Here is a 22,252-nt window from a genome sequence, read left to right as displayed (position 1 = left end):
ACCAGTCGCACCTGACAAGCTTGTGGCCCACTAAGTCTTTGAATCAAATGACTCTCTTTGGGGACGCTAATATCTATGTAGCTCCTAGCTGTTCTGTAAGCCATAAGGAGTCAGCCTTATTGGTCCAAGAAGAAATGAGAAGAACTCATAAAAAAGCAAAACTGTCTTTATGCACACAAGCTAAATCATGTGAGAAACCAAATATAATAAATATTTTGACTTTTTAAGAGAAATAGTCAAATAAATGGAGGCCACAAACTTTAGGACGGTGTTGGTGGCCTTAAAAGGTGTTTAAATTATAATACTTAAATTAATATTTTTTCTATAATTATAATTTTTAGCATATAAATATTTAAAATATATTAATTTAATTATAAACGGTCTGATTTTGATTCGACCCCAATTCAACCATTGAATTGTGAATTAATACTTTAATCGGTTTAATATTCAATCTGATTTTAATAGCATTGGTTTTTTCCTCTAAATATGGAGTTCGAATCTTGCAGCGGAAGAAATTTCATTTTGCTTCAGTTTCTTAAAATTACTGAAATGCCCCTGAAAAAAAACCAACAAACAGACAAGCACACACTATCAGATTCAGATTTTTCGTTCTCACTATTTTCCATTCCCATTGCCGAACGTTCCGGAACGAAGGGAGAGCAAAAACTAAACCCATCGTCCTTCTCTCCCCCAATTTTTTTTCCGATCTGGTTCAACGGTTTCAGTGTGGGTGGAAAGAGATTCTTCGTCCTCCTCCGTGTGAACAATCGTGTAGGTGCGTTGAGATTTCGATCGTTCTTCCTCCCCTATTTCTTCTCTGTTTGTGCGTTGCTGTGAGTGCTGCTGCTGGTTCTCTCCTCCATCGTATTTCTTGCTCCAAGTGTGTCGGTCTCTCTTCCCCTTCTTTCTCCGTATTCATTGATCTGCACTTTCGTCTTCCTCTTCCTTTTAGACGTTGCTGATTGAGGTGAGGAGCTTCCTTCTCCTTGTTGATTTGCGCGTGTGCATGTGGTGTAATGATTAAAGTTTTAATCTTTTCCCCTTGTGCTGTTGTGTGCGTTGAATGGGGAGGGGAAATGGATTCAAACTGAAAATTTTAGTCTTAAATGCAAGATGAGGATTGCTGATTTGGTTTTATTTGAGTAAAATAATAATAATAATTTTGTTGAAGGGATAGAATTTGGGAACCGATTAATTCAAAGATTGATATAGAAAATTCATTCATTCATTCATTTGTTTATTTTGAAATTGTAATTGAAGAGGAAAAAGTTTGGTATTAGATTAAGGCTTAACGCTTGCAATATGTTCGATAAAAGGCCTGCTAGGAACAGTTTTGCTTGATTATATATTTTTTTAGAAATTTCATTAAATCTCATAAGAAATATAGTGGCTTAAATGATATTTATCTGTGAAAGTAATTGATTTCTTGACAGAATATATGAATCATGATATTGTTTTATGACTTAATTTTGGAATGCACTTAAGATGTTCGGTAAAATGAATAATGGAAGAATTATAGATTAATAGAGTGATTAAGGATGGTGTGTACACAAACACTCTTGATTAAATAATTACCTATGACTAAAGTATTATAGAGGAACTTTGGGATGTAAATGATGGTGTTTGGAAAAATTTTGAGTTATCTAAATTCATTATGATTGTGTTAGTGTCGAACATCTATTGAAATCCTATTATGTCTTATAGGGTGTTGGAAAGATGTGAAACTTGATAGGAGTTGAAAGAACACAATCTTTAGATTTGGGAAACCGACAAGTAAGTGAATATCGTCCCAATAACTTATTAATTAAAATTCATTTTTTTGCCAAAAATATTGATTAAGCATATTTTCATACACACACATGATGTTATGATTTTTATTGTATTATTGATAGTTAAAGGTTGGTTTAAAACAAAGATTTTGTTTATTTTTCAATGTCCTAATTACAAATACCCAAGCATGAGAACTTGTGTCGAAAAAAAATTCATGATTAATAATATTCTTTTGATGAATGTCAATATTAAAAAAAAATGATATGGTGTTCCATCAATAATTGAATTCCATGCATGTTTGAAAATCTTTTGGTGGGACTGAATACAAAACATTAGTTGCTAATAGCAGTCTTGTTAGCTCTTAACGTGCCATAGTACATTTAGCTAACAATGTGTTTGTAAGAGATGTTAGCCTCATGCACAGGCTAACGCACGTAAAATGAAGGAATAGATATTCGTTAGCATCATATTCATGATTGTTTCATGAGTTTCTAGCCTGCGCTTGTTTCATAGGCTTCTACCTACATTTGTTTCATGGCTTCTAGATGCGCTTGATTATCTCGTGACTTCTAACTGCATGTCTATGCTTATTGGTTATTTACCCTCATGGACTTTGTATCCACGCTCGTTAATTGTTCTGGTTAAGTCCTACTAAACATTTGAGTTTTGAAACTTATAGTTTGTTTAAAATGATATTAGTTAAATGAGTTGTATTTCTTCACATATAGATTTTGTAAAGAGTTTCATATTTAATAATTGTCTAAAATATATATTGTAGTATTAAAATGAGATTCTAATGCTATGTCATCATTATTTAGATTCATAAATACATGATTCACATATTTACATGGAATCATGTGATTTGAGGTATGAGTTTCTAATTTGTTTTCAAATAGATATTCCTATTAAATTCTTGATTTTCATATTAGTACATTTTCTCTTTATTTTCTTTAATTTTAAATTGGAACATTATTTATTGAAAAATATTTTGGCCTCAGATAATATCAGCACTTAGGATCTCTTATTGATCATTGAGAGAATTTATCAGTGAACTAGATGAATTTCTTTGGACAAATCTTAACTTTTGATTTAAATGTGAGTTTATGTATTATTTTTATAATATGCTTCATGTGCTCCAAAATAATTGTAGATAGAATGTTAAATTGTAAATTATATTGTTTGTTTGTTATGAAAGAGTAGAGTTCAGTATTATTAATTTGGTTCTGTAAATGATGGTTGTGGAAATTTTGGAAGGACTTTTTTATAAGGTGGTTTTATTGAAATTTCTATAGATAGGTTGGGACTGTTTTGATTGAAAGAAAGTATTGCAATGATTTCTAATTCTATTTCAAACACATTAAGATATTAAATTAGAATTTTCCTTGATAAAGGCTTAAGAAATGTATGTTTATGCATGTATCCTGTGATGATCATATCTAATTTTTGAGGTGTGACAAAACCTTCCTAGAAACTTCAAAAAATAATTTTTCCTTATCCCTTGTGAAAATGTTATCAATATTGAAGTTGGTAGAGATAAATTTCATCAATTGTGGTTGTCTAAGAGTCAATGATTTATCTTTTTATTTTCATTTTGTATAACCTAGAAAGGGATCTCATAACGCGCTATGAGTATTTTTATTTATTTTTAAATCTGTATACTTATTTATCATTTTGTTCTTGAAGGCTTCAAGTCTGAATCTTAATCTTCTAAGCATCAGAATAGAGAAGCCATTCACATGTATGCATATGGTTTGATCATATTCATATAAAAATGTTTTCAAACTGGGAACAACATAGGATAATTTATTCTTATTTATAACCCTGTAGAATTTTTTCCATGGCTAACTGGGTGTGATCATATTTTGAACCTTGTATCAACAAGGAGCTAAAGACTAGCAACAAATCTAAACTCAAGACTTACACTTAGCCCAGCTCATTATACAGCAATGTAAGAAAAACAATACACAACTAGTTAAAAGTAGATATTAATCATCTCAACTTCACTCCATGTCAGAAAATGGTAGATAACTTTGGTTTCAATCTCCTTGCTCCATTAACAACTCTTGTTCTGGTTGCATGCGTAGACCCAAAAGGATTAGGGGGCAAAATTAGCTCTTCATCATCTCCTTCCAACATATCAACCACATTCTTCATGGTTGGATGATTTGCTAGATGCCATTGAATGCACCAAATTAAAGTCTAATAATTGGTAGCTTTCTTGCAATTTTAGTGTCCTCGTCTCCTTCTATATGGATTTGTATGTCTTCATTTTCTCTAAAGATTATAAATCCATTGTGGGTGTAATTAAATAACGCAAGTGCCAAATAGATTGTCCATTGTGGGTGTAATTAAATAACGCAAGTGCCAGATAGATTGTCCTTAAATAATATTACATAGAAACACTTTATCTTTAACAAGAAACCAAATTGAAATTAGTTGATTTATATATAATATTTTTGAGTTCCATTAATTGAATTCAGTTAATTGTTTTGATTTACTTTGTATTCATTTTAATGAAACAAAATTCCTCATATCGTGATCGTGTGGCGGTGGTCCTGAGTTACTAAAAGGCATTAACTCTAATTCAACCATGCATTATTGATTTCATCAATCACCAAAGGCTTCCTTTTTTTTTTTTGCTTGGACCACTTTTATTTATCAATGGCTGAATGACTCACAGCCACCCCAAAAACTAGAATCAATCCACGTGGATTAACCTTGTTTAGGACATCAAAATGAATCACTTAGTTTAGGCTTGTAAACTTGTTTATTCCTTCTGTTCCTCATAAACAATAGAATACTAAGCGTGTCAAAGACGCTGAGTCTTAAATAATAACAAAGGGTCTTTAGCTCTCTTACCGTAGTTTACCCAAATTGTTGTTGTTCGGCCTTGCTTTCTATGACCTACTCCTCCTTTGTTAATGGTATAGTGGAGACGGTTGCTTCTATGAAATTTGGAACTCATTCGTGAAATATCAGGGCTTTAATAGGCATAGCCTACAAGATTCATGGCACGATCTTTCTATTCACAACGCATACTGTTGTTTAACTATTAGCTTATGTCCTTGAGATATTTGTGGATAATGGCCACGATTTTACGAGATTTGAGGCCCGTGGAGGTTATGGTTTTGTGTAATGCAACGGTCTAAGTAGTGGCTCCAATCTTAAGGGATTCAAATACCTATGTTGACTTAATCAGGTTGTTCATCATGTTCTAGGTTGGCCTTGTTATTGGATCGCTTACTAGACCTGATTCTTTAGCTTCTCAACCCATTTTTTTGCTATAGTTATTGTAAACAATATTTTAGCTTTAACTGAAACAATGCCCCCTGCATGCTAGTGACCGATAACTATAAGCCACGTGGCATGTTTGAAAAAAGATCGAAATGTTATTTCATTTCTGTGTGCCTTCTTGACAATATAAAATTTTTCTTCCACCCTTTTTGCTAGTCCTTCCTATTTTCTCTTCCATTTCTTGATCCTTAAGCTTTTACTCCTTGTTCCTTCCACTTCCTTGTTCAATAATGGCTTCTTCTCCTACTACCACTACTTCTGATGCTACTCCCTTTAATTTTCTATTAGGACCTTCCCTGACTCTCTGGCCACAATCAAAAATATTGATAGCCTTTTAAGGGGACTTACTACGGTATATATCTTGCCCTAAACTATCATTATTCTCAGTTTGAGTTTTCAGTCTAATGCTCCTTCTTTCTTTTTTTTTTTCAAGAAGTTTTATCATTCCATCTATGCATCAGTTTCTGGTAAGAATATTTGTTTTGGTTAAATTCTTTCATTTTTTAAGGATTGATGCTAATTGCATTTTACCTCTTTTTTTCAAAACTTCTCCTTAGAGCTTTTCTTGTCCAACCGAAGCGATATGGGATATTTATCTATAGCTTTAGACTTATCGGAGGTAGTAGGACTTACCCAACTAAACCCATAGCCCTTAATCTCAGTTCGTGACCTCATATTGGCCCCAAGCGACATTACCCTTTATTGAATCTTCCTATTGAAAGCTTTGTAGCTGGCCCTACTCTCCTCATGCTTGGACCAAATGGGTTAACTACTTGAGACCAACCTTTAAAGTATAGTGGATAGAAATGGGTCTTTATGACTTAATCTAGCTCTCTCAAGTTGATGTTGATATTCTTGTTAGCTTATTGAAGATTCTTTTGAGCTTTTGGGCTCCCCGCTGCAATGCCTTCTTCTTCAACTTGAGCCCTATGACCATCATGCTCTCAGACATGTTCATGTTCCTGGGGTTGCTGATTACTAGGGAAGAGAATTTCTTTAATATCCCTGAGAAGCATGAATCTTATGTTACCCTACCCACTAAGCTTGAGTCTAAGATTAGGGGTACTGGTTCTTGTACTCGGATCATGGAGCTATTTTCAGAGAAGTCTGCAAATAAGCCCATGACCCTTATGAAGCACTTGGTTTTTATCTGGATTCTGCTGAGTTAGTGGGTCCTAGCCCCTGTAGGAGGAAAGCTCGTGCAATTTCATCTAAGGGTCACCCAATCCCTTCTCTAAAGCAATCAACTGACTATGGGTACCATGTTTCTTTGCTATCTTTATGATGGCATGAGAGAGTACGTGCAAAAGAAACCCTTCAACAATTTCTATAGCCTGTTTAGTTTCTGAGGTTATAGACCACAGCTTATTTTCTAAAGCTTTGCCGAGAACCTTTCCCTATCTATTTACCTATCCATTGGGCATGTACATACTAGATGAGATGATGGACTTCTTTAAATTCTTCTGTCAATAAAATTAGTCCTTACGACGGACCCTAAAGGCCTTTAACATTTTGGATCATCACCTTCCCACCTAGTATAGGTTTATGGTGGAGAAGAAAAATAAACTCACTTCTCTGTTGAGAGACAAGATCTTCCTCTTGGCTACCACACGTAGGAAGATATGGCTTTCTTACACTAGTTCTTCCTTTAAAACTTTTAAGGTTTTTGTAGAGTCTTATCATCTTCAACTGGTAGTAAGCTAATTTAGGCTTTGCCAGTGTATCCCACATGGTCCACCTCCTCGAGTCCACATGGAGTTGCTAGATAAAGATGCTATCGCCTAGGTGGCTATTCTACACATTACCTAGATGCAATCAAGGTGTAAATAGTGGATTGGGATGCTTGCCTCCACTTCAATAAGTGATAGCCCCAGAGGTTTGGGTGTATTGTAAAGACTCATATCAGTAAGTTTTGTTTTCATATTTGTGCACTCTTTCTTTTGCATTGCTTTTTTGTTCTAAAGTAAACTGGAATTGGGCACAATCTCCTACATTGGTAACATTTTTTAGGGGTAACATTGATGCTCCCTTTTGTTTTAAGACCAAGACAGCCCCCTCACTTGAGACCATGGTCAGAGAAATTGAGAAAGACAATGAGGCTTCCTCGTGAGTCTTAGTCTTGAAGAACTTAAAGCTCAAGATAAGCCAACCCTCGGGCAATGCTGTTAAGGAGGAGAAAGTTACAAAAAGGAAATGGTCCTCGTCCTCTTTAGTTATATTGGACTAGTGGGATGAGCCAAAGAGAAGGAGGAGGATGCCATCCCCTTTATCGGTCCCCATCAGCCTTCTCCTTTACTTCTTTTTGCCAAGGCTAGTGCCAAAAGGAAGGGCATTTAACAAAAATGCTCATGCTAGATGATTTTATCAAATGAATTAGAGGACAGCAGACCATACCCTCCTCAAACCAGTGGGGTAGAGACTCAAGGGAGTCAAGTGGAGTCTCAAATAGTTGTTTTCATTACGACCCCAGAGCGATAGCTATCGAGAAATTAAATTTTGATAAACCTGTATTAAAGCAACTCATGCTTGGTGACATTAGCATAGCAAGTATTGATCCTCCTATCAAAGAGCTAGTCCCCTTAACCTCTGGCTCTAATGAGTCTGAGCCAGCTACCCTTAAGGCCCAGGTTAACAAGGCTGTATATCTTGCGCTCATCCTTTACTTAGCAAATAAAGGCAAGACTGGTGGACTCGAATCAGGGATGTTTTTGCTCTTGGTTTATTTCTTATTAGTGTTTTGTCATTTTATTGGCTAATTATATGTGTTTCTTCAAGTACCGATCTTGATAATGATAGCCCCCACTGACAGTCTTTTAGCCCATCTCTATATTTTTTATAAGGAGGTCGTTTGGGATGCTTAGAAGGTCATCTAGTTCTACCTTAGTCGAAATCCCTTGTTGCTTCCAGAGTAAGGCTATAAAGAACTACTCTGGGCTATTTCAGTCATAGAGAAAGCAGTTTCATTACCTGAGGTAGAGCTTCTTTATCGCCAGCTCCTGACCTACTATGGTATAATCAACCGGTGCTTTGTGTAGATATCATCCCTGTCAAACTACCTTTTAAAGTACTGGTTTGTCAGAGATGAGTATAGCAAAGCTATGGCTTGGGTGACCACTACTAATAATCGAGGTATGGAGATTACTCTTCAAGTAACCCATCTTAACTCTCTACGAATTAAGGTAGCTGATCTGTGGTAGCAATTCATAGTTGTTGTGAAGGAATTAGCCTAGGCCGAAGAGGGTACCACAGAGTTTAAGCTTGAGGCTGCTATTAAGGAGTTGCAGGAGTTATGGGCCAAATCTGAAGAAAAGCTTCATTTTGTAACTGAGTTAAATACGGCCTTGGGGCAGTATCGATTTGACTGCTGGACTAGATGCAGCTCTAGAGGTATGGGAGACCATTCAAGCTTAAATTTTGGAGTGATTTATATTGGCCTTTTGTATCAAAACTTTTATATATATACATATGTTTATTTAGAGTTATTGTTCCCTTATGTACCTTAAGGCTGCTTTAGGCCTCGGGTCCTTTATACTTATCTTATTTTCTTAAGGCCACTATAGGCCTTGAGCCCTTACAATTACTCTTGTGATGACCAATATTTTTTAAGTATTTTTTTATGGCCCGTCTGTGTTGAATCTTGTCAAGGCTAGATAACCAATATGCATTTCCTTTAAGTACTTCGTTAACTTTGAATTGTCTTTTACAATTAAGTGAAAATTTACCAAGTGTCCAGTTGTTGGTACCAGGTGATAAAATAAACTTCCACTCAAGTTTGCTTGTCTAAAATTGCTTCTTTTTTATCCTTTTATTATGTATTTTCAAAACCTCTTCCTTTTATCCAACACTTGTAAACAAATTTCATCTAATTGAATTATGCCATTAATCATGACTTCATTGTATTCCCCTGAGGATATTACTAGGCTGTTAACAACATGTAATGAAGGGACAACTACTTTCATTGGTAGCATGACCTTGTGTTTATATGTTAGGACATACTGGCTTGTGCTAGTGGCTTCTCTCTCTAAAGTTCTGTAAGCCCATAATGTTTTTAGGAAGTCTTTCATGCAATTCCCTAAGGTTTTCTTCTCAATCATTTTCGTTAGAATTCCTATGATCAATTTATTGAAAGCCTTAGCTTGTCTATTTGCTTGAGGATAATGTGGTAAAGATGTTAAATAATTTAATCCCACTCTCTCAACAAAAGCCTTGAAGCTACTTTCAGTGAACATAGTCCCTTGATCTATTGTGATCGTTTGAAGAATCCTAAAATAAAATACAATTTTTTCACGTACGAAACTAATTACATCATCTTGCTTGACTTTTTTCATAAGGACGACCTTTACCCACTTTGTAAAATAATCTATGGCTACTAAGATAAAAGAGTGGCCTTTGGAAGAGGTTGGATAAATTTTCTCTATTATGTCCATGGCCTAGCCTCTGAAGGGTCATGATTTAATGATGGGATTTATGTTTGATGATGGTATACTTGTGTTGGCCCCTGAGTTTAGTACTTCCTACTCCTTTTAGTGTATTCAATGCAATCTTTAAATATTGATGGCCAATAATATTCATGTTTATGCACCATCCATTGCATTTCTTGCCTCAAATGGTAAGCCCCATGGACCATTGTAATAGTAGTACCCTTAGATCCTTCAAGGAGGTCCCTGTGAATCCTACCATGGATACCTCTATTGGCATTAAATCTTATTCTTCTCATCCCATTTTGAGCATTACACAGGCTGGAATCGTCGTCGAGCCATTATCCACTAATACTCTTGTCATGGGCTTTTCTGTCAAAGTGAGCCTTAATATAAAAAAGCTTTTTAAGTATTGAGTCATCTTAAGATTGGGTTTTTCTAGAATAGCTTGTTGTGGCTTCCTTTCCATAGCTTGTAATGTAATTTGGCACACGGGTTTTGACTTAGTTTTTTTCTATTTACACCTTTCCCTACACTCCAGATGGTTTAGGCTCTTCATCTTCCCTCGACTCCATAGGACAATGTTAGTATGGGCTCGTTTGCTTTGTCTTAGTGATCCTTACTTTGTCCTAATCACTCAAAAGATTGTCTTAGGCCCTATTTCTTGTGGTTCTGTTAAACCGTAAAGGAAGCATCAAAGAAACCACACAATAGAGGTTCAGGGGTATCTCTCCTATGTGAATATCCTTAATTTGCTAGCTTTTATTCTTGCTTTCTTCTTTATCATCTTGGTCCTCTGTTGACCTTCTTCTAAATTTACTTGATTCTTGCCCGTCAATAGTTTCTTAAGAGTTTGTCTTTTATTGCTCGAGGTATCTTTGCACAACCTACTTGCATTAAAGGTGTCTTTTTTGAGTAGTGTCAAAACACCCAATAATTTTAGGTATCTTATGACCCTTCATTGTAAGGGTAGCACATTGCTAGGCAAAGTGACAAACTTGTTTTTATTCCTTACGGGCTTTAGTGTTGAAGAGAGCTTTTGAGTGATTTTTGCTGTTGGCTCCACTATGGGTTATCCATCGAGACCTACATCCCAACCTAAGGGTTTTCGCATGAAAGGTTCCCTTGCTTCAGGTGGGGCTAAGTTTTTTTACAAAATAATCAAATTTACTTGATGGCTCTCCTAAACGGTCCTAAACTACTTAGATTTTTTGTGTGCTCTTCATAAGCTGCCTTTTCAGGCCTACATCTTAGCTTCAAGGTCTATCTTTATATGGCTTTGTTGTGTCAAGTAGGACTATACACTTGTCATCGCGATTTGACTTGCCTGAAAGTTCTCTTAGGTGGTCCCATATTGTTTTCATTTTTTTTGGTCTTGTTTTATCTTTGATCCAAATGTTCCAAGGCAATTGATTCCTTTGTTTTCTTCACCTACGATCATTTTTTGCCTCATTTTATCTTTGATCTAAACATTCCAAGGCTGTTCATTCCCTTATTTTCTTCTCCTACAATTATATTTTTTTGGTTTTTTTATTGAAGTCTATCTCTACCATATTGACAATGGCAAATGGCGGGAATAGGTCCGTGTCTACTACCATAGATTCTTCTTTTCTTGGAAATTTTAGCACACCTTTATTTATCCAGTCCTACATGACATTCTTAAATGCCCAACATATATTAGTACTGTGGCTTCATGAATGGCAATATTTATAGTATTCCTTTCCTTTGCGTTCTTCTTTAGAAGGAATTTTATGATCCACAGGTAATAAGATGAACTTTTCTTTGAGTAAGAAATCAAATATTTTTTCAATCTTTGAGGTATTAAATGTGTGCTGTACTGCATTAGGTTTTTTCAAGGTTTCAACAGCCTTCCTTACTAAGGCTTGGAAAGTATAGTCCCTTATGTTTTTTAGTTCTGCTACAGTCACATCAAGCTCACTAAAGTATGTGCTCGTGTTCATCCATCGATGGTGATCTTTTTCCTTCAATAATTCCTCATATTCACAAACCTTGATTGCGAGTTTATAAAAGTTTCTAAACTCTATCCCTTGAAACTTTTTTCTTAGCTCTATATCAAGTCATGCCTAGGCCAGTTTGACAAATTTAGCCTTTGGAAGCAGTACATTACACTTGCTCCTTAGTCTTTTAAACCTTACAAGATATTGATTTGCTGCCTCTTTGTCCTGTTGAGTAAGTTTACAGAGCTTTGCAATACTTACTTTAGGTTTTGCCTTATAGAACTGCATGTGGAATTTGTGTTCCATTTCAAGCCAACTGAGCACCGAGTTACGAGGCAACGAAGTGTACTAAGTGAATAATGGACCTGTGAGGGAGTTTAGAAATAATCTCATTTTCAAGTTGGCGAAGTTGTCACAATTGACAATTTCTCCACATTGGATGGTAAATCTACCAATATGTTTGAATGTTGACTATGTGCATCTCCTAATAACAAAGTGAAATTTGGGATTCTATAGCCCTAAGGATAAGGGTTAGTCTATGTTCAGGGTATGGCTTAGAGAATATAGGACGGCCAATCAGCCTCAATCCAGATCTGTATATATCTTGTATGACATCCCTTAAGGTTATGAAAGAGGATGTTAGTACTCATGACAATTGAGTTCACAATTAGTTATTTGCAATAAACTACAAACTTGTAAAACTAGTATAATTGTTAGCATGTTCAATGCTTTCTTAGCATTTTGATTTACTGTACTATAGGCTTTTAGAAGAATAACATAGACATCCAGTAAGATTTCTCACTAGTTATGGATTTGAAAATCAATTGCATTGTTTGATGACATAATTCTAATTGATAGTTCATGTATATGTTGATATAATTAATCCAATAGGTCTTCCAAAAACAAGGAGTTACAAAAGATAGAACTGAGCTCCATATTATATTTCATACTACGATTTATTTTATATCCTTTGCATGGAAACTCCTACATGGATTGATTAATGGGAGAATGACAAAGCTGTCCCAAAAGGATTGATTAATTTAAGTCCAAGTGCTAAACTACAAAAACTTGCAACTCAGTCTATCAATTTTGCAACTATATTGTGATGAATTTGCAACATATTTTTTAAATTTTAACATGGTTGAAATATAAAAAAATTTATTTTTTCTATTAAAATTTCGGATACAAGTTGCAAATTCATCATAATAGAGTTATAAAATTGAGAGATTAAATTGCAAATTAAATTTTTAAAATTTGATACTTGGAACTGAACTTGAATTAATTGGTCCTTTTAGGATCTTTCTATCACTCTCCCTTGATTAATTGGTAGTGCTGGAATGGTTGATGGGATCCTTCTATCAATTGAAAAGGGATTCCAAGAAAGAATGTTGTTGTAAATCATTAATAATAGTAAAATAGCTTTTGTGTAGTCAATGCTTCTCTAGTATTTTGATCATTTACCATGATTATTGCCATTTGGGTCATGCTTAACATGTCATGAATCCTCACATGTATATCAAATTCAAGACAAAAAGTAGCCAAAAAAAAAAAAGTATACATTACACTTAGAATCTCAAGAATAAATCGGCAAATAGTAGTGGAAAATACCTTGTTATCTTATTTAAAACCTCAATATTGAAATTTATAAATTCTTCCATTTTATTGTATACTCCTTGCGGTCCTTAATATAAGAAAAATTTTAATTTTTTTTTGTTTTTAAATATAAGTTAAAGTTACAGTAATTAATATTTTTCTAATTTTACCCTTATTTATTTTTGAAAAGCTACCATATTAAGAATATAACTGCCATTTTTTTTAATAAGTATGAAGTTTGTTAATTGCTTTGTATGAAGGATGAAAAAGAATATTAATTATTAAAATTTATTTTATTTAATATAAGATTTCTTATTGACTTTTAAGTCCACTCATTCTTTGATAAATGTCGTAGCTAGTAATTTCATATATTATTTGGCGTCTAAAAAATTGAAATATTTAACTTAATTGCTACGAACTCATCTTCTTCTAGTATGAAATTCATTGCATTGATTGGTGGGGTTGGAATGGTTGATGAGATCGTACGTGCCAAATTCTGAATATCTAAAGCAAGTGTCTACTAATTTGACCCACAAACATTATTTATTTATTTATTTATTTTTTGCATAATCATAAAATACTGTCTTGTTTAATGTTTAGAATCTTGCCAATATACTGGTTTGCTCTAATTAACGTCTCTCTTTTCCGGGAAACTTCGTGGGCATCACTTTGTTGAAAATTTGTCCTCAACAATGAATTTAATGATATTAAAGCACATCAATTGCGATTGACTAGAAGTCAATGATTTGGCTTTTTTTATTTTCCTCTTCTTATGGTTCCATCCTAACTATTGTCTATTGTACGTCAAATCCATTTTTTATCAATATATAATAATATAATCTAGCTAAAAAAATTATAGCAGTATAATTATTTTTCATTTTAATATATTTAATGGTAAATAAATAGAAACAGTTGTAAATGTAGTTTTCTTATATTTAATATTTGTTGAATTATGTAAATTCTATTTATTTGTTTTTAACTTTTTAGTCAATTTATATTATATTTTTATCAAATCCTCATATTATCATTATTATTTCCATTTACGTTGAAAATTCTTGTGCCATTCATTAATGGGTGACGGGGATGGGTTGGTGCAAGGAATTGACTCAACTCAATTATCGATTCCTTTAATTATCGATTCTCAAGGGACATGTGTGAGTGAAGTCTCATAAGTAGAATGATAGTATTGAGCCTGTCTTTGTCTCCCTATCTCTCTCACTTTATTTATCATTTACTCTTCGCAATCCTAATTATATATAGGATAACTTTTTTTAATAAATAGGATAAGGTTTTAAAGCTATACTTGACTGTAAATAGGACCAAAAATATTGTAGTCAATTTTTTTTTTAACCACACTCCTGCTTAATTGCGTCAAATTGTTAGCATGCTTTTGATTTTTATATAACATTTTATTAGAGATATTAATTTCAATTAAGACAAAATTTGAAAGTCAGACTTTTTTTTATAAGTTTAAGGTATATTATCTACCACTTTGAAAACCATAAAATTAGTTAACTTTTTTCTATAATTAACTCTAGGGAGTATACTCCCTCTGACATCCCTATTATATATTTCCTTCTAGAAAGATTTCTTGGCCTTTAATATAATCACAAAGAGAGTTATTAATTAACATTTTCTAATATTATATACCTCTATTTTAAATTATTAAAAAGGATATTTTAATTCTAATTTAGCGTTTTTATATGATTTCTCGAATTTTGTGTTTCTCCATCCAAAATAGAGGCAAAATTAGAATTTTTTTAAACTTATAACAAAGAGGGGAAGGAATGTTTCAGGGAATTGGTAGGTGAATTTCTCGCTAATTTCTTAGAGACATGTGGTATTACTTCTTCGATTATATGCTTATTCACAAACCGTCAGTCAATATTTGTAATTTTGTGCGAAGAGGGGAAGGAGTGTTTTAGAAAACTGGTGCGTGAATTTCTCGCTAATTTCTTAGAGACGTGTGGTATTACTCTTCGATTATATATTTATTCGCAAACCGTCAGTCAATATTTGTAATTTTGTGAAGTGAGGTCGTTTTTTTATGCCTCTCTTTTCCAAGAAACTTCTAGGAGTATTTTCCAAGAAATTATCATGAAGACCTGAAAAGGTTGGGGGAGGGTCAATATACTCTCACCTTTTTTATTTATAAAAGAAACTATTACTTTTAAGTCACGTTTGTTTATTAAAATAAAATAAAATGGTATGGATTAAAAAAATCAAGATAAAAATGAATTAAATCATCCTTCTCCTATGATAAGCATTATAAAATTCATTAATATATGCGAGAATTATTACAATCTTCAAAAATTTCATGAATCAAGATTCCCAACCTTATGAAATAAATTACTCTTCCTCTTTATAAATATACCCACCTATCCCCTTTGATCATCTTATTTTTATCTTTATTTTTCAATCCATTTCATTCTATTCCATTTCATTTTATTCTAGTAAACAAATGTGAGTAGTTTGTTTTTTTATATAAGCAAAATTATATTTTTCAATAAGTATTTATTACAAATGTTCTAAATTACCCTCATAATTTCATCATCTACAGTCATAAAAAATAATTAATGAAGACTTAATTAACATAATTAATAAAGGGTATTTTAGTCTAATTTTTTTATTTTCAAACACAATAATTAATATAATTAACTGATTTTCTTAAACTATGTAATACATTTTTTTCTCCTACAAATAATGGAAGGAGTACTAATTATTTGATTACTTGATGTTGTAGGCATGGATCTCTAGGTGGTGAAGCTTCAAACAAACTGAGAGACTCAAGGAGGTTTCATAAATTTATTCAGTACCGACTTTGAGAACCATCACCTCGGTTTGCAGACTTGCTTCTACCTTTCTGATACTTCACAATGATATACGCAACCATAATCATCTTCCTTGCCCTTGGTCTAGTTTTCCTATATTGTCTTCTTGGAGGACCGTCTTATTACTTAAGCGATCTATATACTGATTCATGTGGACTTGTATTCAATGATTCTACAGATACATTCTATAGCAACAGCCTCTGCAACGATCCGACTTACGAGCTAGTCTGTGAGAACAACAAAAGTGTGTTGTATTTAAACTATGGGAGGCACTTAGTGCAGACCATTCATGCCATTAACTCCACCACCCTCCAATCCATCACCGGTGAAGTTGACGACGACAACTGCTATGCAATCACTCGTCATTCTCTCACATATGACAAATCCAGCCACGTTTTCCCAACCAAGAAAAGACAGATACACCACAAAGGTTACCATTATCATATGGGAGAATTAGTGTTTCTCAGCTGCGAAAACCCAGATCTCTCTCATCTGTATACTGATATTGTGGCGCCTTGTACAAGTGAAGAGCCAAAAACGCATTATTCTTATGTGCTGTCAGGGTATGGTCAAAACAGAATATCTGATGTGGAAGAGTCGTGCAAGATAGATTTTACGGTGAAGGTGATGCCTTGGGGACCGATGACATGCAATGAGAATTGTTCATATCCACAAGTTCAGAGCCAAGAGGTTAAAGGGATTGAGATCAAATGGCGACCAAATCGTTGTGGAGAGTTCGAAGGAAGGAAATCCAAGTACTGTCGGTTTGACAAAGCAAAAAAATGGTTCTTTGTCGTTTTTATGATTTAGATCCTCTTCCTCAAGTGCTTGAAAGTAATCACGATCACGGTAACCCTTTTTTTTTTTCTCCTTTCCAAGCCCCCCCCCCCCCCCCTTTTTTCACTCAGACACCACACTTTCCCAAAGGAAAGCTCCCCCATACACACCACCAGTTCGAACCTGCTGCCTCTCTTATCTCAGGGTGACTTGGCTGCCGCTAGGCCAGGAGGGCTTTGGGTGGTACTTTTCTTCTAAAAGCAAATAAAATAAAATAAAATAAAAGAAATATTACGCCAAAAATAAAAATAAAAAGATTATCCTGATAGGAATCTAACAGAAACTTCTTTATGTTTTGAATTTTGACAACGCAGATTTGACTAGTGGCGCTGTTTATACAGGTGAGCGAAGCAAAGTTTCTCCTTGTTCGAAAATTTTTTAGCCCTTCAATTTCATTGTTGGTGCTTTATTAATTTCTTATACTTATTAGTGTGATTCCAACACCTATAGCTATAAACAAATAGAAATATGTGCATCCATGAAATTCTTTTATTCTCTACTTAGTGAATTTAGAACTGACGACTCCTTTTGTGGACTTGGATATATGGAGAACTTGTCGAATTTAAATGGACAAATTTGTAACTTTACCTTTCCATCAACAATTCTATCAATTTGCTAAACTTCCCTGATCTGTTCAATTGTGATAGGATATTCAGTCCATAACCCCAGGAAGCTTGATGTATAGGGTTAAAAACTCTTAAATACCGTGGACTAAAGAATTTTAAAAGTTAATGCTGAGGAAATGTAATTTTAGTTACCAAAAAATTCAGGACTCAACAATTTGTTTTGGTCCTTAACTTTAATATTTGTCAGTCCTTGAGCACGAATGACTGTCCTATTTTTTGTTTACTTGGAATTTTCAATGAGTCATCAGAACTACATATGCCTTAATATATAGAATATATCTTTTGACAAACAAAAAATTAGCTTGGTTCCTTGTGTTGAACTCAGATCTGATCATATAAATCTAATCATATGGCAAGAATTGATTTAACACTAACAATCGAATCTTTTGCACAGTGGTTTTGTGGTCTGTGGCTAAATTTGTACTGGGTGCCCCCTGTGCTTTTATATTCTTGATTTGTCGATGGAGAAGAAGGCATCAATCTTATGACGACAATGTTGAGGACTTCCTCCAAAATAATAGTAACCTGATGCCCATCAAATACTCTTACTCAGAGATCAAGAGAATGACCAACGGCTTCAAACACAAGTTAGGTGAAGGAGGCTATGGTTATGTCTATAAAGGTAAGCTTCGAAGCAATCGCGATGTAGCTGTCAAGTTACTGGGAAAGTCCAAAGCCAGTGATGCACAAGATTTCATCAGCGAAGTTGCCACTATAGGTAGGATTCATCATGTCAATGTGGTGCAGCTGATTGGATTCTGTGCTGAAAGAAATAAGCGAGCTCTTGTTTATGAGTTTATGTCTAATGGGTCTCTTGACAATTACATATTCTCGGAGAAACAAGGGAACGTGTCCATCATCTTTGAGAAAATATTTAATATTTCTCTCGGGATTGCTCGAGGAATTGACTATTTACATCAAGGATGTGACATGCAAATTCTACACTTTGATATCAAACCTCACAATATCCTTCTTGATGAGAACTTTAATCCAAAAGTTTCAGATTTTGGATTGGCAAAATTGTATCCATTAGATAATAGTATTATATCTCTAACAAATGCAAGGGGAACATTGGATACATGGCGCCTGAATTTTTTGTACAAGAACATTGGAGGAATATCACCCAAAGCTGATGTTTATAGTTTTGGGATGTTGCTGATGGAAATGGCAGGGAGAAGAAAGAACATGAATGTCATTGAACATTCTTGGCAAACATATTTTGCCAAATGGGTCTATGACCAGTTTGAGGAATCAATAGATGAGGGTAATTCCAGTAATGAGGAAAGGAAAATTGCAAAGAAGATGATTACTGTAGCTTCACATTGCATACAGATGTACCCTAGTGATCGACCCTCAATGAAGAAAGTGATAGACATGCTTGTAGGAGAAACTGAACTCCAAGAAGCTCTACCACCCTAAATTTTTGTAATTTTTGTAACTTGATTGGCAAGAAGGGTTATGAAAGAGGATACAATTCTCATGACAATTTGAGTTTAGAAAGAGTTATTATTTGCAATAAACATGTAAAACTGCTATAATTGTTTGCATGTTCAATGTTTTCTTGGCATTTTGATTCACCGGACTATAGGCTTTTAGAAGAATAACATAGTCATCCAGTAAGATTTCTCTGTAGTTATGGATTTTGAAAACAATTTGGATTGTTTGGCATAATTCTAATTTATAGTTTAAGTATATAACGCTCACGTTAATATAATTAATCTAATAGGTCTCCCCCCCTCCCCCCAAAAAAAAGTGTTACGGAAGATATAACTAATAAACTCCAAATTTCATAATACGATTTATTTTCTATCCTTTGCGTGGAAACTCCTCCTAGGATTGATTAATTAGTAGTGATCCATGGGAAAGGGATTCCTAGAAAGCATGTTGTGGTAAATCATCAATAATAGTAAAATAGCTAGTGTGTATTCAATGCTTCTTTAGTATTTTGATCATTTGGCATGATTATTGTCATTTGGTCATGCCTAACATGTAGTGAATCTTAACATGTATTGAAATTCTAGACGAAAAGTAACCGGGAAAAAAAAAATGTATACATCACACCCAGAATCTCATGAATAAATAGGTGAATAATAGCATAAAGACATCTCTTTTTAATTTAAAACCTCAATATTTAAATTTATGAATTCTTCCATTTTATAATATACTCCCTGCAGCCTTAATATAAGACAATTTTTTAGAAAAAATTCAGATTTTAATATAAGTCAAAGTTAGAATAATTAATATTTTTTCTAATTTCACAATTATTTATTTTTTAAAAACTACCATATCAAGGATATAACTACCTGTTTTTTTAATAAATGTGAAGTTTGTTAACTGCTTTATATCAAGGACTGAAGAGCATATTAGTTATTAAGTTTAATTTTATTTAATATGAGATTTCTTATATTGACTTTTAAGTTTACTCATTCTTGACAAATATGGTAGCTAATAATTTCATGTATTATTTGGTGTCTAGAAAATAGAAATATTTAACTTAATTACTAAAAGCCAATCTTCTTTTATGATGAAACTCATTGCATTGCCAGATTCTGAATATCCAAGCAATTGCCAGATTCTGAATATCCAAGCAAGTGTCTACGATGTGTCTAATTAATGTACCCACAAACATTATTATTTTGCATAATGGTAAAATGCTGTCTTGTTTAATGTTTAGAATCTTGCCAATATAGTCGGTTTCTCTAATTAATGTCTCTCTTTTCCTGGAAACTTCATGGGTATTTCCCTTGTCACTTTGTTCAAAATTTGTTCTCAATGAACTCAATGATATTAAAGCACATCAATTGCAGTTGACTTAAATTCAGTTATTTGGCTTTTTTGTTTCATCTTCTTATGGTTCCACCCTAGCCATTGTCCATTATACGTCAAATCGATTTTCAACGATATATAATAATATAACCTAGCTAAAAAAAATTATAGCGGTCTAATTATTTTTCATTTTAATATATTTAATAATAAATAAATAGAAGCAATGTAAATGTAGTTTTCTTATATTTAATATTTATTGAATTATGTAAATTCAATTTATTTGTTCTTAACTTTTTAGTTAATTTATATTATATTTTATCAAAATCCTCATATTATCATTATTATCTCCATTTCCGTTGAAAATTCTTGTGCCATTCATTAATGGGTGGTGGAGGTGGGTTGGTGCGAGGAATTGATTCAACTCAACCATTATTGATTTCTTTAATTATCAATGAATCACAATAATCCAAAATACATCTTAGTCAAGGCCAGGATAATGTATTGAGTTAAGGTGGAAATTTCAAAAGTCTTTTTTTTTTTACTTTTAATATAAATTTTTTGTACAATTCAGGAAAAAATCAAAACAAATTCAAAATAGGCCACTTCACAAAATTAAACTTCAATTGACCGTATCTTTTATCTTTTTTAATTTTCAAATGTAATTCTTATAAAATTCACAAAAAGTAAAAATAAAAAAAAATCTCATTTACGTTTTTATTTTATGTCTTGCGCTTTTGAAGTTCTGTCAAGATTTTTATAATAAAAAATATAAAAAAATTAAAAAGTCAAAAGCTGATGGTTTTAGTTTTAGGATTATAGATGAGAGTAATAATAATATATATCAAGAATGGAAAATCACGAAGAATACTATAATAGATTCCCGTTGCACACAAATGATCAACCCTCGATGAAAAAATGTTAATATATAGAGCCTTGAGCAAAAAATTGACCTCCAAGAAAATAATTACGCACACACACACTACATAGTGTCCCATTTCAATGTAGTTTTTCCTTTTGTCAATGTATATGGTAGAATTGCTTTAATTAATGGCTCCTTTTCTTTTGACCAAAAAAATACAAACCTCTTCCTAGAAACTTCAAAAAAAATTTTTCCTTATATCCCTTGTGAAAAAGTGTCATCAATATTGAAGTCAGTAGAGATAAATTTCATCAATTATAGTTGATTAAGAGTCAATGATTTATCTTTTTATTTTCATTTTGTATAACCTAGAAAGGGATATCATGACGGGCTATGAGTATTTTTATTTTTTTAAAATAATAGTATGCTTTAAATCTGTACTTATTTATCATTTTTTCTTTAATGTTTCAATTCTGAATCTTTATCTTCTAAGTGAATGTTTTAAAAGCCAGACTAGGCATTAAACCAAAAAGCCAACGATTCTCAATTTTTATGGTTTAAATAGTTAAACCAATGGTTGGATTGATGATGTGATAATTAAATAAAAATAATATTGTATATAATAAATATAAGGAAAAATCTATTAATAAAATGACATAACATAACTATAACTTAATGACATTGTAAATTATAATTTTATAATTTGTTAAATATAGGAAGATTTTGGTTAAATTAGATATAAGTTGACTCAAAAGTATCTATATTTACACCAACAATTATCAACATCTTTATAAAAAAATGGCTTCAAATCATATTTTATACATATGAATTACCCAAAAATAAAGCTCATTTATAGTAGGATCTAATTTTTGATTTTTTTTAGTTTTTTTAAAATTTTTAAGCTTTTTTAATATTATGTTTAAAACTGTTCAGTTTTCTGAAAACCACTCTAGTTCTCGATTCAACTCTAATTTTTGGCTTAATAGTGGTTTAACTCCAGTCCAATCTAACTCAATCATGAAAATGGTCTTTTGGTTCAAACCGAGCTATTAACAGCTCTAATAGGCGGTCCAACTAATTTGACAGTCCAATTTAATTCGGTTTTTAAATCATTAATCAAAATAGAGAAGCCATTCACATATATGCATATAGTTTGCAGTCCTTTTAAGTTCCGTTTCATACAAAAGGATCATGTATTTCTTTAAAGATGATAAATTATGATGCAGCTTTTGTGAACCATTTGGCTTGTAAATACTGTACTGGAATTTGCTTTTTTTTTTTTAAGACTGTTTACAAACTC

General features: G+C 33.0%; 1 protein-coding gene across 3 annotated transcripts; it reads left to right on the top strand.

The window, feature by feature from the left end:
- Positions 1-626: 626 nt before the first annotated feature.
- On the top strand, positions 627-18,894 carry LOC129285008 (rust resistance kinase Lr10-like). 3 transcript variants are annotated; one of them, XM_054920545.1, is made up of 5 exons: positions 627-967; positions 1,705-1,773; positions 15,777-16,698; positions 17,016-17,042; positions 17,722-18,894. In XM_054920545.1, exons 3-5 carry the CDS (start codon positions 16,647-16,649, stop codon positions 18,744-18,746), a joined length of 1,104 nt encoding a protein of 367 aa, XP_054776520.1. In that variant the 5' UTR covers positions 627-967; positions 1,705-1,773; positions 15,777-16,646; the 3' UTR covers positions 18,747-18,894. The 3 variants fall into 3 exon arrangements, with proteins under 3 accessions (XP_054776520.1, XP_054776518.1, XP_054776519.1); XM_054920543.1 differs by having other exon boundaries at positions 15,777-16,713; XM_054920544.1 differs by lacking the exon at positions 1,705-1,773 and having other exon boundaries at positions 15,777-16,713.
- Positions 18,895-22,252: the final 3,358 nt, after the last annotated feature.

Source organism: Prosopis cineraria, unplaced genomic scaffold (assembly GCF_029017545.1).
Source record: "Prosopis cineraria cultivar Desert tree isolate PC_DT_omini unplaced genomic scaffold, ASM2901754v1 PC11, whole genome shotgun sequence".
NCBI lineage: Eukaryota > Viridiplantae > Streptophyta > Magnoliopsida > Fabales > Fabaceae > Prosopis > Prosopis cineraria.
The sequence above is the reverse complement of the archived record's forward strand: the minus strand, read 5'-3'. Positions and strand labels throughout refer to the sequence as shown.

What these genes read in the sequence shown, in the direction of transcription:
- LOC129285008 (XM_054920544.1), top strand. Translation starts at nt 16,647, where the DNA reads ATGGTTCTTTGTCGTTTTTATGATTTAGATCCTCTTCCTCAAGTGCTT. An exon ending in TGAAAGTAATCACGATCACG is followed by an intron (nt 16,714 to 17,015) that starts GTAACCCTTTTT and finishes TTGACAACGCAG; the next exon opens with ATTTGACTAGTGGCGCTGTT. An exon ending in TAGTGGCGCTGTTTATACAG is followed by an intron (nt 17,043 to 17,721) that starts GTGAGCGAAGCA and finishes TCTTTTGCACAG; the next exon opens with TGGTTTTGTGGTCTGTGGCT.